The following is a 10,488-nucleotide window of genomic DNA, read 5'->3' as shown; positions in this document are numbered from 1 at the left end:
GCTGCAGCAACCACCTCTGTGTTAATGGACTTCACCTCACACCCTAACTTCTTGACTAAATAAGAATCTATGAAATTATGATAGCTACCAGTGTCAATGAGGATTTGTAATGCCATTTTAGAATGGTACCCAGTTACTTACAATGTCCAAAAACCCAACGACCCATTTAAAGCATGCATAGAGATCTCCATGTGCTCCACAGGTTGCCCCAAATCTAACTTAGCACTCTGCGATTCTTTTAAGATATTCCCTTGATCCTCTATTGAATCTTGCAACTCATCCCCTTCATCCACTTCCAACAAATATAATTGTTTAGAAGTTTTACACTTGTGTCCTGGCGTGTATTTTTCAGAGCAAAAATAACACAACCATTTGGCCCTTTTTTCATTCATCTCCTCTAAGCTCACAGTTCTTCTACCGACTCCTTTAGAAAAGCTGGAATTATTGCTACCTAGAGTAGGTAAAATAGGCTTACTAGTAAAATTTCTTTGGTCCAAGAACTTCCTTGTATGATTATAATCATGTTGTCTCACCGCCTGCAGGTATGCTTCCTGCATTCTTGCACTCCTGTACACCTGAGATAATGAAGTAGGATTGGTGATCTTCACAACAATGTTCAGCTCAGGTTTCAGACCCCCCAATAAAACAACTAATAGCATTCTCTTGTGACAAATTCACCCTTGTCAAGTTTCTCTCAAACACTGACTGATAATCCTTTGCACTGCCAACTTGCTTGATCTTTTTGATTTCCTCCATGAAATCATCAAAATCAGTATCGGATCTTTCAACCAATGCCCTCACATAGTCATCCCAATTGGGTGGATGTAAGTATGGTCTATATCGCATGAATGACAAATGTCATTGGATGGCCTCCCCTTCCAAATGCAGAGCTGCAACTGTAACTTTCTCGTCATGACCAACATTCTCCATGGAAAAGAATTGATCGATTTTGAACAACCATGACCCAAAATCTTCCCCCCAAAACCTTAAAAACTCCATTCATGACCACCTATTGAAGTTTGATTTGTGATATATGGAATTATTACATGTGCGAGGACTTCTTTCCCTTTCCCTAGGAACGCCTAAACCACCATTTCCATCAGAAACACCCTCCTGTACCAATGGAACAGTACCCCTGCAATTTTCTGCTGAAATCTGATTTCTCAGTTTCATCATTGCATGATCTAATTTCTCCAAAGATGAGATCTTACCAGCTAAATTCCCCATCGCTGTTACCAGATTTTGCATCATATCCCGTAAATCCCCAATTTCTGCTACAGAATTGTCATTATTTGTTTCCCCAACTGGTCGACTTCCTTTCGCCATCGTTGCCAAGGAACGTTAAGCTCTGATACAAATGTTACTTGATAGTGGTTCGATTGCAGGAATCTTAAAGATTCGAGGATCGAAAGATTGTCCAAGAGAGAACTCGAGGATTTAATCAATGGAGATGAATAGAAGAAGAGAGAAGTAGAGAGAAGAAGAGAGAAAGTGAATATGTATATTTCCTATCTTGTATGGAACTGTATTACACTTTATATAGAATTGAAATACAACTGAAATGGATTCAATTCTAACTAACTCTGTTATTTCGAGTTCTGTGCCCAACTAACTGTAACTATTTCCATCACTAACTAATATATGAAGATCTCTTTTTCATGTAACATTTCCCTTACTTTATTTTTATTTTCACAAGGTCGATTTTCCTTATTTTTCTTCATATCTAGAGGAAAGGCAGATCTAGTTATTCTGGACTAGACGGGGGATGAGAAATCATTATTCATGTCATTTACTCAATACTTGTCGGACTCGGGCTTTACCCCAAAATGACAGAAAGAAAGATTAGCTCATTTTTGTCTTTCATGGATTGCTGCTCGATTTTACATGCATCAGTAATAAAGATGTTAGTGTTGCATTGGGCTCATGCCATCTCTCTGAAGATTTGTAGTTTTTATCTCCTTTGTAAATAACTTCCTTCGACTTTTGAGAAGTGCCTAACAATTTCCCAGATCTGCTCCCCAAAAAAATAAAGGAAAATTTGTCATAAATTTGTCTTTTCTACCTGTTAAAGAGCTGCTTCACCTAACATTAGATGCTGAACTTTTAACTCGGACTTCGGGCATGAGGAAAACATATTACGTAAAAAATCTTAGAATCAATTGAAGCACTTGCACAAGAGCTAGAATTTTTTGTCGATGGCACGGAACTGTCATTTTGCTTGCCTACTGTGATTCCATAGCTGTGATGGTTAAGCCAAATCCAGAGTTGTGCTTCCTATTTCTTTTCAAATAATATTTGACTTGTTGGAACTAAGAGTTGTTCCAATAACAAAAAAGATACAAATAAACTCCATTTTCAGATTGTCTTTCGAGAACTAGCTACTTATATAAGTTTGCCTGTCTGTGATTTGCAGCAACATAACACAGAGCTTCTTGTTGGTATGGTGAGACAGCAGTTCAAAAAGCAAATGCATGAGACTGATCCGAACAAAATTCAGAAATTGAAGGATGAGTAAGTTTATTCCGGTTTTTTTTTTTTTTGTGCTTTTTTGTTTTTCAATAAAACACATGTCTTCCAAACTGATGTATATTTTGTGGTGATATTAACTTGGATATTCACTTCATGAACCACCTACTGATTGAATGATTCTTCTACAAATTTCTATCTCATCCAATATGGTTGTTTGATACTCCTCTTGCAGTTGAAAGTTACTTGTAGGACAACTAAAGAAGTTCTTTGACCTACTATTCCTTCTAAACTTTGATATACTTCACTGCATCCTGATTTTACCCACTTGATACTGTTCTTTAAAAAAGCTATACATACTTTCTGAAAAATAAATCCATTCTCATTGTCGTCTCTTTAAAAAAATAGTTTTTCTGATGATTGCCTTTCTTTGGTGTTGCAGTGCTGCAAGGGGGCCAATAAATCACATGTTGCATTAATCTGAAAAGATGACTGGCCGGAAATTCAGCCAGAATTGTTGAATTTGTCTGTTAGCAAACTGCTACAAGGAATTCCAAGATACCAGTCCCAATCTTGGTTTAGGATGTACTAAAAGTTTTCGATCAGTACTAAACATTGTACAGGGTTTGGTTTTAAACATTTGGCCGCAGCCAGAAGTTTCATTTATATTACTTTTCCATACCTTAGTGATACAGATGTTGTGTCTAAATTTATGAAGTATTTAGTGATGAATAGTTTTTTCTTTGCAAAGTAGTTAAATGTTCTGAAACTGAATCATATAGTGACAACTTTCAGAAATGGTGAAATTTCTCAGGCAAAGTTATCATTGTCTGGCGCACACAATTTCTTATACTCGATAGTAGTACGTCATGCTTCATATTCTCTATAAGCAAAATAGCCACCTAAATGCCAACATGGCGTAAAATAATGCTTCATTCCTTTGATCAATCAGACGATGAAAAAATTGTACAAAAATAACGGTCTAAACTAAATGCGTCTATGAAACAATATTTGGTTATTTTTATACTTGGTACTAGTTTTAGTTGAAACTGTGAGTTTTTGACAGATTTGATCGTCTTGCTTCCCCAGTTCTGGAACCGAAGGATCCTCCTCGACCAAGAGAAGGACTTTCCCCTTTTATTTCACTAACACGAGGACTGTATACCTTATTAGAAAGCCTTGGGCTTTGGATGCTAACAGAATCTCTGGTTGGTGTCGCATTGCAGCTTGTTACCTTTGAACTGCACATACGTCGAATCTCACCTCGACTTCTTGTCATCATGCCATCCATAATCTCCCCATCATCTCCTCCAAATGAACCTTCATTTTCCTGCTAAAATGTTATGAAGATACTGACTTAGTACTAATCACTTCATAGAGACATTTTATGGCATCAAAATTTGTCGCACAAAGAGTTTATATAAATGATTTATACATTTTTTATTTTAACTTCTGTGAAAGATACATAAATGCAGATGGAAAATGGGTGAAGCTTACTCTAGCCATGCTGCATGATGATAACGGTGGTGCTTCTTCATACTCAGCAGCATCTAATTCCTGAAGATGTGCTCCTTTGAAGAACCTAGGTAGTAGGTACTGTCTGACTGGAACTAAAAGCATGATCATAAGTGGGAAGAGAACGCCAGCAATGGGAACCCATGTTATCCCAAAACAGATCAGTAAGTAGATGCTCTGGAAAATGGTGAAGAACGCTACTGTCTTGTAAGGTACAGTTTCAATGAACACAGCATGAAACTCTTCAATTACTCTGTCAAAAGAAAACAAAATGTTCATGAGATCACGATAATAATGTGTGCATTTTCGTTTACTGTCAAATACAAAGTGAAGCACAGCCGGAAAGCAAGTCTAGAAGGATGATAGCGGGAGTTACTTGTATCTTCGGCTAGGAGCTGTGAATAGTAATAGGATCCGTTCCCAGAACTGATTTCCTGGTAAGCTTTCAATGGCCATAAAGCCAAAGTATCCCCAAAGGACTGATGTCGGAATCATTTTGAGAAGAGGCATGGCGGCTACACATCCTCCCACCATGGCGGACTGAAGCAAGTTGCTCAACCTTTGCTCCTTCACTTCAACGGGCAACAAGTCATCTATCTCCTTCTCAACATCAAAGATTGTCTCATCAACAGGTTCATCCCTGTTGCCTATTCTTGAAGCCAATTCAATGGTAGACTCTTTTAACTCTTTTAACCCCTGTTCATGAATTAGATATTAATGGATAGTCCTACAATTTGCAAGATCTAGGAAAGGAAAACAGTTGTGTTTAATGAAAGATGTGAAAAGACTAGATCATACCCGAGATGATGGTTCTTGGTGAATCAGTGGACTCTGCATCTGTTGATAGGCTTCTTGCATACTTTCATACACTTCAGCCAAATTCCCATTCTCAGTCATACATTTCCGTGCTTTTGCAACTAATCGATTACGAAGCAACTGCATAACAAAGAAGGTAAGTCAAAGGATAGCTGGTTTTCTTTCCCTCATATATGTTCAAACACCTGATGATTTTGACACGCAACTTGCTCTCATCAAATGGGCATACCTGATGCTTCAGTGTGGCCAAACTCTTTGTATGCATTGGAGATTGTGGAATGACTCCATTTGCCGGGGGAATTCCTAGAAGACCACAAATGAGAACCTGGCATAACAACAGCAATAGATCATATAACTTGTAGACATCCAGTGAAGTAAAAGGCCAATTGATGGTAGGGAGAATCTAACTGCACACCATAAATCCCAGTAACAGCAGATCATAATGGTAGGAAGATGGCTTTCTAAGGTTAAACTCTTTTTGCTGAGCAAGTTGAGATGCCACACTGTGATCAAAATAATACAGGACCGCTACCATTGTTGCTGGAATAAAAGCACCAATTATGTGAAGTACTGGGACGTCTAGCATATCCTACAAATTTGAAGAGTAAATAAATTGTCAAGAGATGGAAGATAAGTTTGCTAGATACAGAAAAATTTAAAATGGTAGGCATGCCTTTATCACTGTCCAATTCTCATAGGCACCAGGTGACCATGGATTTGGACTGAAAAGTCGTCTTGGAATCCCGGTTGGAACATTTTTACCAGGAATGTAAGAGACCGCTGTCCAGATTAAAACCATGAGTGGCACTCCGTAATCTGCTATGAAACCCCGAAGCCAGCCTGGAAGAGGGACAAATAGTTCAACATCATGTCTAGAACTAAATGAACATTTCAATCTTGTCCTATTTAAATGAAAGCTATAGTAGTTAGTTTTACAAAAGAACTCACCAGAGCCATATCGCCAAGATCTTGCCTTTCGACTCCTTAGAGCTGTGAGTAGAAGACCAAATGACAAGACCAATGCAAACATACCATTTGCAAACCTCCATGAAGGTTGGAACTCAGGGAGATTTGGATTTTCTCTCTCTGGTACACGAAATTCATATACCAGTCCCTACAATCCACGACAACTCAAATCACTAACAAAATACCATCATACTGTATTATCTAAACCTTGTGCAACTAAGTATGGTTTTTCAACAACCTTACAAATGAACTAACTAACTATATATGTTTTTCTTACTTTGATTGCTTGCTGCATGAAAAGCATTGCAATTAGAAGGCCAAAGAGTTCCCCAGCAATACGTGTAAACCTATTGATAATGGAACAAGCTCCCAGGACAGCCAGAAGGAAAAGCAAAATTGCAGTCCAAATACACACCCTGATGATGGAAATTTACAATGAAAAAAGGAAATGGAATATGGTATTTGGTGGATAGTTGAAAAAGGAAATTGTACAATACCATGCTGTCCAAGCTAAAAAGAGCTTTGGTCCGAGTTCAGGTCTATCTTTTGCGAAATTGTACATGAATGTGTACATCAGCACTGTTGGTTCTGCAACTCCAAGAATCAACAGAGGTTGGCCTCCAATGATAGAGTGCATAATCCCACATAATGCAGTTGAAGCAAGAGTCTGAACTGCAGTTATCAATCCATCTGCAACTCTAAACTTGTCAAATCAACTCAATATATATTTATTTCTCTACAAGAAAAAGAACAAGAAGAAAACATACCAGTACTTCTTTCCAACTGCTCACCAAATGATATTACTGGAATTGCTGAAGCAAAAAATATATAGGTAGTTGGAGCTAAAATCCTACACAAATCAAACTTGGTCAATAACTAACTGCTCATGTAATATATATATACCACACATTGAGGGGACTCGATCCCAAACCTCTGTTTAAGGATATTTACCCTCCATAACAACTTACTATCTAAGATAATGGCGTACGAAAGAAAGAATTGTACCTGAAGCCTGCGGTAAGACCACTAGTCCAATCTTGTTTAAAGCACATTAATCTCCCTTTGAGGTCATTTTTAATTCCACGAAATGGCACAAAATTATCTTCCATTTTACAAACAAGTGATTCTCTTCTTCAATCCAATAGCCTTCACCAGTTCAATTCACTACTTGAGTAAATCTGATAATAATACATTACACACTAGGACTATTATATTGAAGATCCTAAAGCATCCAAGAAAGTAGCAGTAGTACATATATTTACCTTTGTGAGAATAGGATATTCCGCTTGAAATGGATGAAAAGATCTGATGATAACAAAAGGGTAGAATATACAAAGCACCAAAATGCAGTGTAGGGTGCACACTAGTGTGTCTGGTCAAGACTCTCAAGGCTGCTTTTATTTTGCATGAGAGAGAAAAGAGAAGGGATTGACAGAACATGACAAGCTGGCCTCTTACCGTGTTGTTTTACTCCTTTGTCCTCATTCTCCATGTACGCGTTCACCAAAAACAACATTGTTTACCCTTCAACAATCTCTAATTTAGACTCCATACATCCATTAACACTCTTATTGACCTAGGTCCACGGCTGTTATGCAATGAATAGGGAGGATAATACTTTCTCTATTTTTAATTATTTGTCTATTTTTTATATTTTTTTAGGTGTCTTTTAATTACTTGTTTATTTTGACAAATTAAAAAAGAATAAATTTTTTACTTATCATTATCCTAATTAATTACTTTGAAAAAAAGTAAAACTTCTTGAAAAAACTTAAGTTTTTTAATTCATTAACTTCATAATTAATATAGAAAAGGCTTAAAAATATCCATAAAGTATTCAAAATAACTCATATATACCCTTCAACTTTATTTCGGCTCAAATTACCCTTCCCGTCATACTATTGGGTCAAAAGTACCCTTCTTATTAACATAAGTTGTTAAATGCCACGTGGATGCCATATAGATGTCACATTGCATGCCAATAGAATTCCACTGCCACGTAGACTAAATAGAAAGGGTCAAAATTACCCTTAAACTATCGAAAATAGCTCATATTTACCCTTAAAGTATATTTCAGCTCAAAACTATCCTTCCAGTCAAACTATTGGATCAAAAGTACCCTTTTTATTAGAGTTGTTAAATGCCATGTTGATGCCACATTGCATGCCAATAAGGTTCCACTGCCACATAGACTAAATCCCTAAATCCTAGTTACTCCCCCCCCCCCCCCCCCTCATTTCATTATTTCCAGAAATGATATATTCACTCGTTCTCTCTCATTTCGCGGCTAGGGTTTCATACTTTTCTTCGTGGCTAGGTTTCAAAGTGGATATTCATGCTTGTAGGTTATTAAATATTTTTATTATTTTATTATGTTTACGATTTCAAAGCATGATAATTAGAATTTCACAATTTTTCCCTAATTTCGCAACTAAGGCTTCGTAGCTTTCTTCGGCGCTGAGTTTCAAAGTGGATTTCATGGTTGTATGTTAGTAAATACTTTTCTTATTTTATTATGTTTACGATTTCAAAGTATAATAGTTAGAATTTCATAACTTTCTCGTCATTTTGTGGCCAAGGTTTCAAAACTTTCTTCAAAGCTGAGTTTCAAAGTGGATTTTCGTGGTTGTAAACACAATAAAATAAGAAAAAAGTTTAAGTAACCTACAACCACGAAAATCCACTTTGAAACCCAGCGATGAAGAAAACTGTGAAACCCTAGACGCGAAATGAGGGAGAAGGGGTGAAATCTTTTATGGAAAATAATGAAATGAGGGGAAAATAAATAATTAAGATTTATGGATTTAGTCAATGTGGCAGTGGAACCCTATTGGCGTGCAATGTGGCATCCAACAACTTCCGCTAATAAGAAGGTCATTTTTGACCCAATAGCTTGATGAGAAGGGTAGTTTTGAGCCGAAATATAATATAAGGGTAAATATGAGCTATTTCGAATAATTTAAGGGTACTTTTGACCCTTTTCCTTTTAGTCTATGTGGTACTGAAAATCTATTGGCGTGTCATGTGGCATTCATGTGGCATCCACATGGCATTTAACAATTCCCTTTAATTAGAAGGGCACTTTTGACCCAATAGTTTGACGGGAAGGGTAGTTTTGAGCCAAAATATAGTTTAAGCGTTTATATGAGCTATTTCAGATAGTTTAAGGGTATTTTTTTTACTCTTTTCCATAATTAATATGGTAAACTCAATATGTCAATCATTGTTTTCTTAATAGGTGTGTCAATTCAGAAGTGGATAAGTAATTTTAATAGCAAAAGTATATTGCAGATCTTCCAGTAGAAGTTGAGCTTCATCCTCAACCAATTTCGATGTAATCCAATATTAAACCTCGTGGCTATGGAGCTAAACGGGCTTGTGGATGTGACAACAGACTCAAGTGTAATGATTTCAAGATACTAGAGAGCAAAACTGCTTCCTTCAGTCATGAATGAGGATATGTTTCGTGTCATATCATGATCGAGCTAGACCTGACTAGTCACTTCCTCCACGTGTCTTTCCCCGATTCGACCACACGTTTGAGCTTAGTTTTTACCCCATACAAATAGTCCCCCCACATTTCAAAGACCTCCGTAACCACGAATCAAAAGTGACGTTTAATTTATTTATTCTTGGTGAGGATGTATGTTAAAAAGACTTCTCACACTATTGATTAGAGGGGCGCTTCCTCACATTTAATACTCTCGACCACATGTCTAATTCTAATTGAGCCTCGTTTTGTGGTTTCCTCTTATAATAATGATTCTTTTATTATTTAAATTCATGCAACCCAAGTGAACTTCTACCACTATCTACTCTAAATTCCCTTCTTCTACTCAACTTAGCTCTTCTCTTTGTTAATTAAGTCACGTTCAACATGTCTTTATTTTTGGGTCTTTCTTCAGCATCATAGACAAACAATTCTTTTACCCAACATTCTGATGAGAATAGATAGTATAGGGCATTCAATTGCTTTATCATCATGAAGGGAAGGCCCATCCGAGCAATTTTTTTAGAAGGAGTCGGTGAGGAATCACTTATCGTCGATACTTTTCCAAAAGTTATCCTATTCTCTAGAGACTATTATAGTTAGGAGCAGTGTTTTAAAAGGCGGGGGCGTGAGGCGAGACGTTTTATACAGTATAGGGCAAGACGTAAGCCTTGAGACACAGGCGTAAGTCTCATGGATCTACGGGGCGTAGTTGCATGTATATTCAATTTTATAATTTTGTTACTAATAAAATAAGCAAAATAAACTTTCAATGAATTATGATTTTTATGTGAGATAAGTATTAACATTCAATAGTAAAAAAAAGGATTATCATTATTATTTGAGAAATATCATTACATCAAAAATAAAAATATGATTTAAAGCAAAAAGAAAATTAAAAAAAATAAATTGAAAACGCTCGGGCGTACGTTTTTACACCCAAGACTTACGTTTTTATGTTCAGTTCTTACACCTCAAATTTTAGGACTTACGTCTTATTGGGTCTACATTTTTAATTTACGCCCCAGAGCGTTTTTGGTACGCCCCGCCCCAAAACTCGCCCCAAAAACGTTCTTGAAAACACTGGTTAGGAGCATGGAAAGGTGGTGTTAAAATATGTGTCTTCAGTGAGGAAAAAGGACCTTCTACTCATGAGGAAAGAGTAATGTACGGGGAGACAACATCGATGTTAGTGTTATGATTGAGGGAACCTCGATAACACACCATATTAGTGA

General features: G+C 36.8%; 1 protein-coding gene across 2 annotated transcripts; it reads right to left on the bottom strand.

The window, feature by feature from the left end:
* Window positions 1–3,369: 3,369 nt before the first annotated feature.
* Window positions 3,370–7,242, bottom strand: LOC107008047 (boron transporter 1-like). Of its 2 annotated transcripts, none has more exons than XM_015206940.2 (13): window positions 7,026–7,242; window positions 6,769–6,941; window positions 6,531–6,613; window positions 6,261–6,453; window positions 6,041–6,179; window positions 5,746–5,911; window positions 5,471–5,637; window positions 5,213–5,386; window positions 5,027–5,122; window positions 4,780–4,917; window positions 4,358–4,677; window positions 3,964–4,234; window positions 3,370–3,799 (listed from the first exon to the last, which is right to left on the bottom strand). In XM_015206940.2, the coding sequence occupies exons 2-13, from the start codon at window positions 6,870–6,872 to the stop codon at window positions 3,506–3,508; spliced, it is 2,145 nt and encodes a 714-aa protein (XP_015062426.1). In that variant the 5' UTR covers window positions 6,873–6,941; window positions 7,026–7,242; the 3' UTR covers window positions 3,370–3,505. The 2 variants fall into 2 exon arrangements, with proteins under 2 accessions (XP_015062426.1, XP_015062428.1); XM_015206942.2 differs by having other exon boundaries at window positions 3,370–3,796; window positions 7,026–7,238.
* Between the last annotated feature and the right edge of the window lie 3,246 nt (window positions 7,243–10,488).

This window comes from Solanum pennellii, chromosome 1 (genome assembly GCF_001406875.1).
Source record: "Solanum pennellii chromosome 1, SPENNV200".
Lineage (NCBI taxonomy): Eukaryota > Viridiplantae > Streptophyta > Magnoliopsida > Solanales > Solanaceae > Solanum > Solanum pennellii.
Note: the sequence above shows the minus strand (reverse complement) of the source record. Positions and strands in the feature narration are given on the sequence as shown.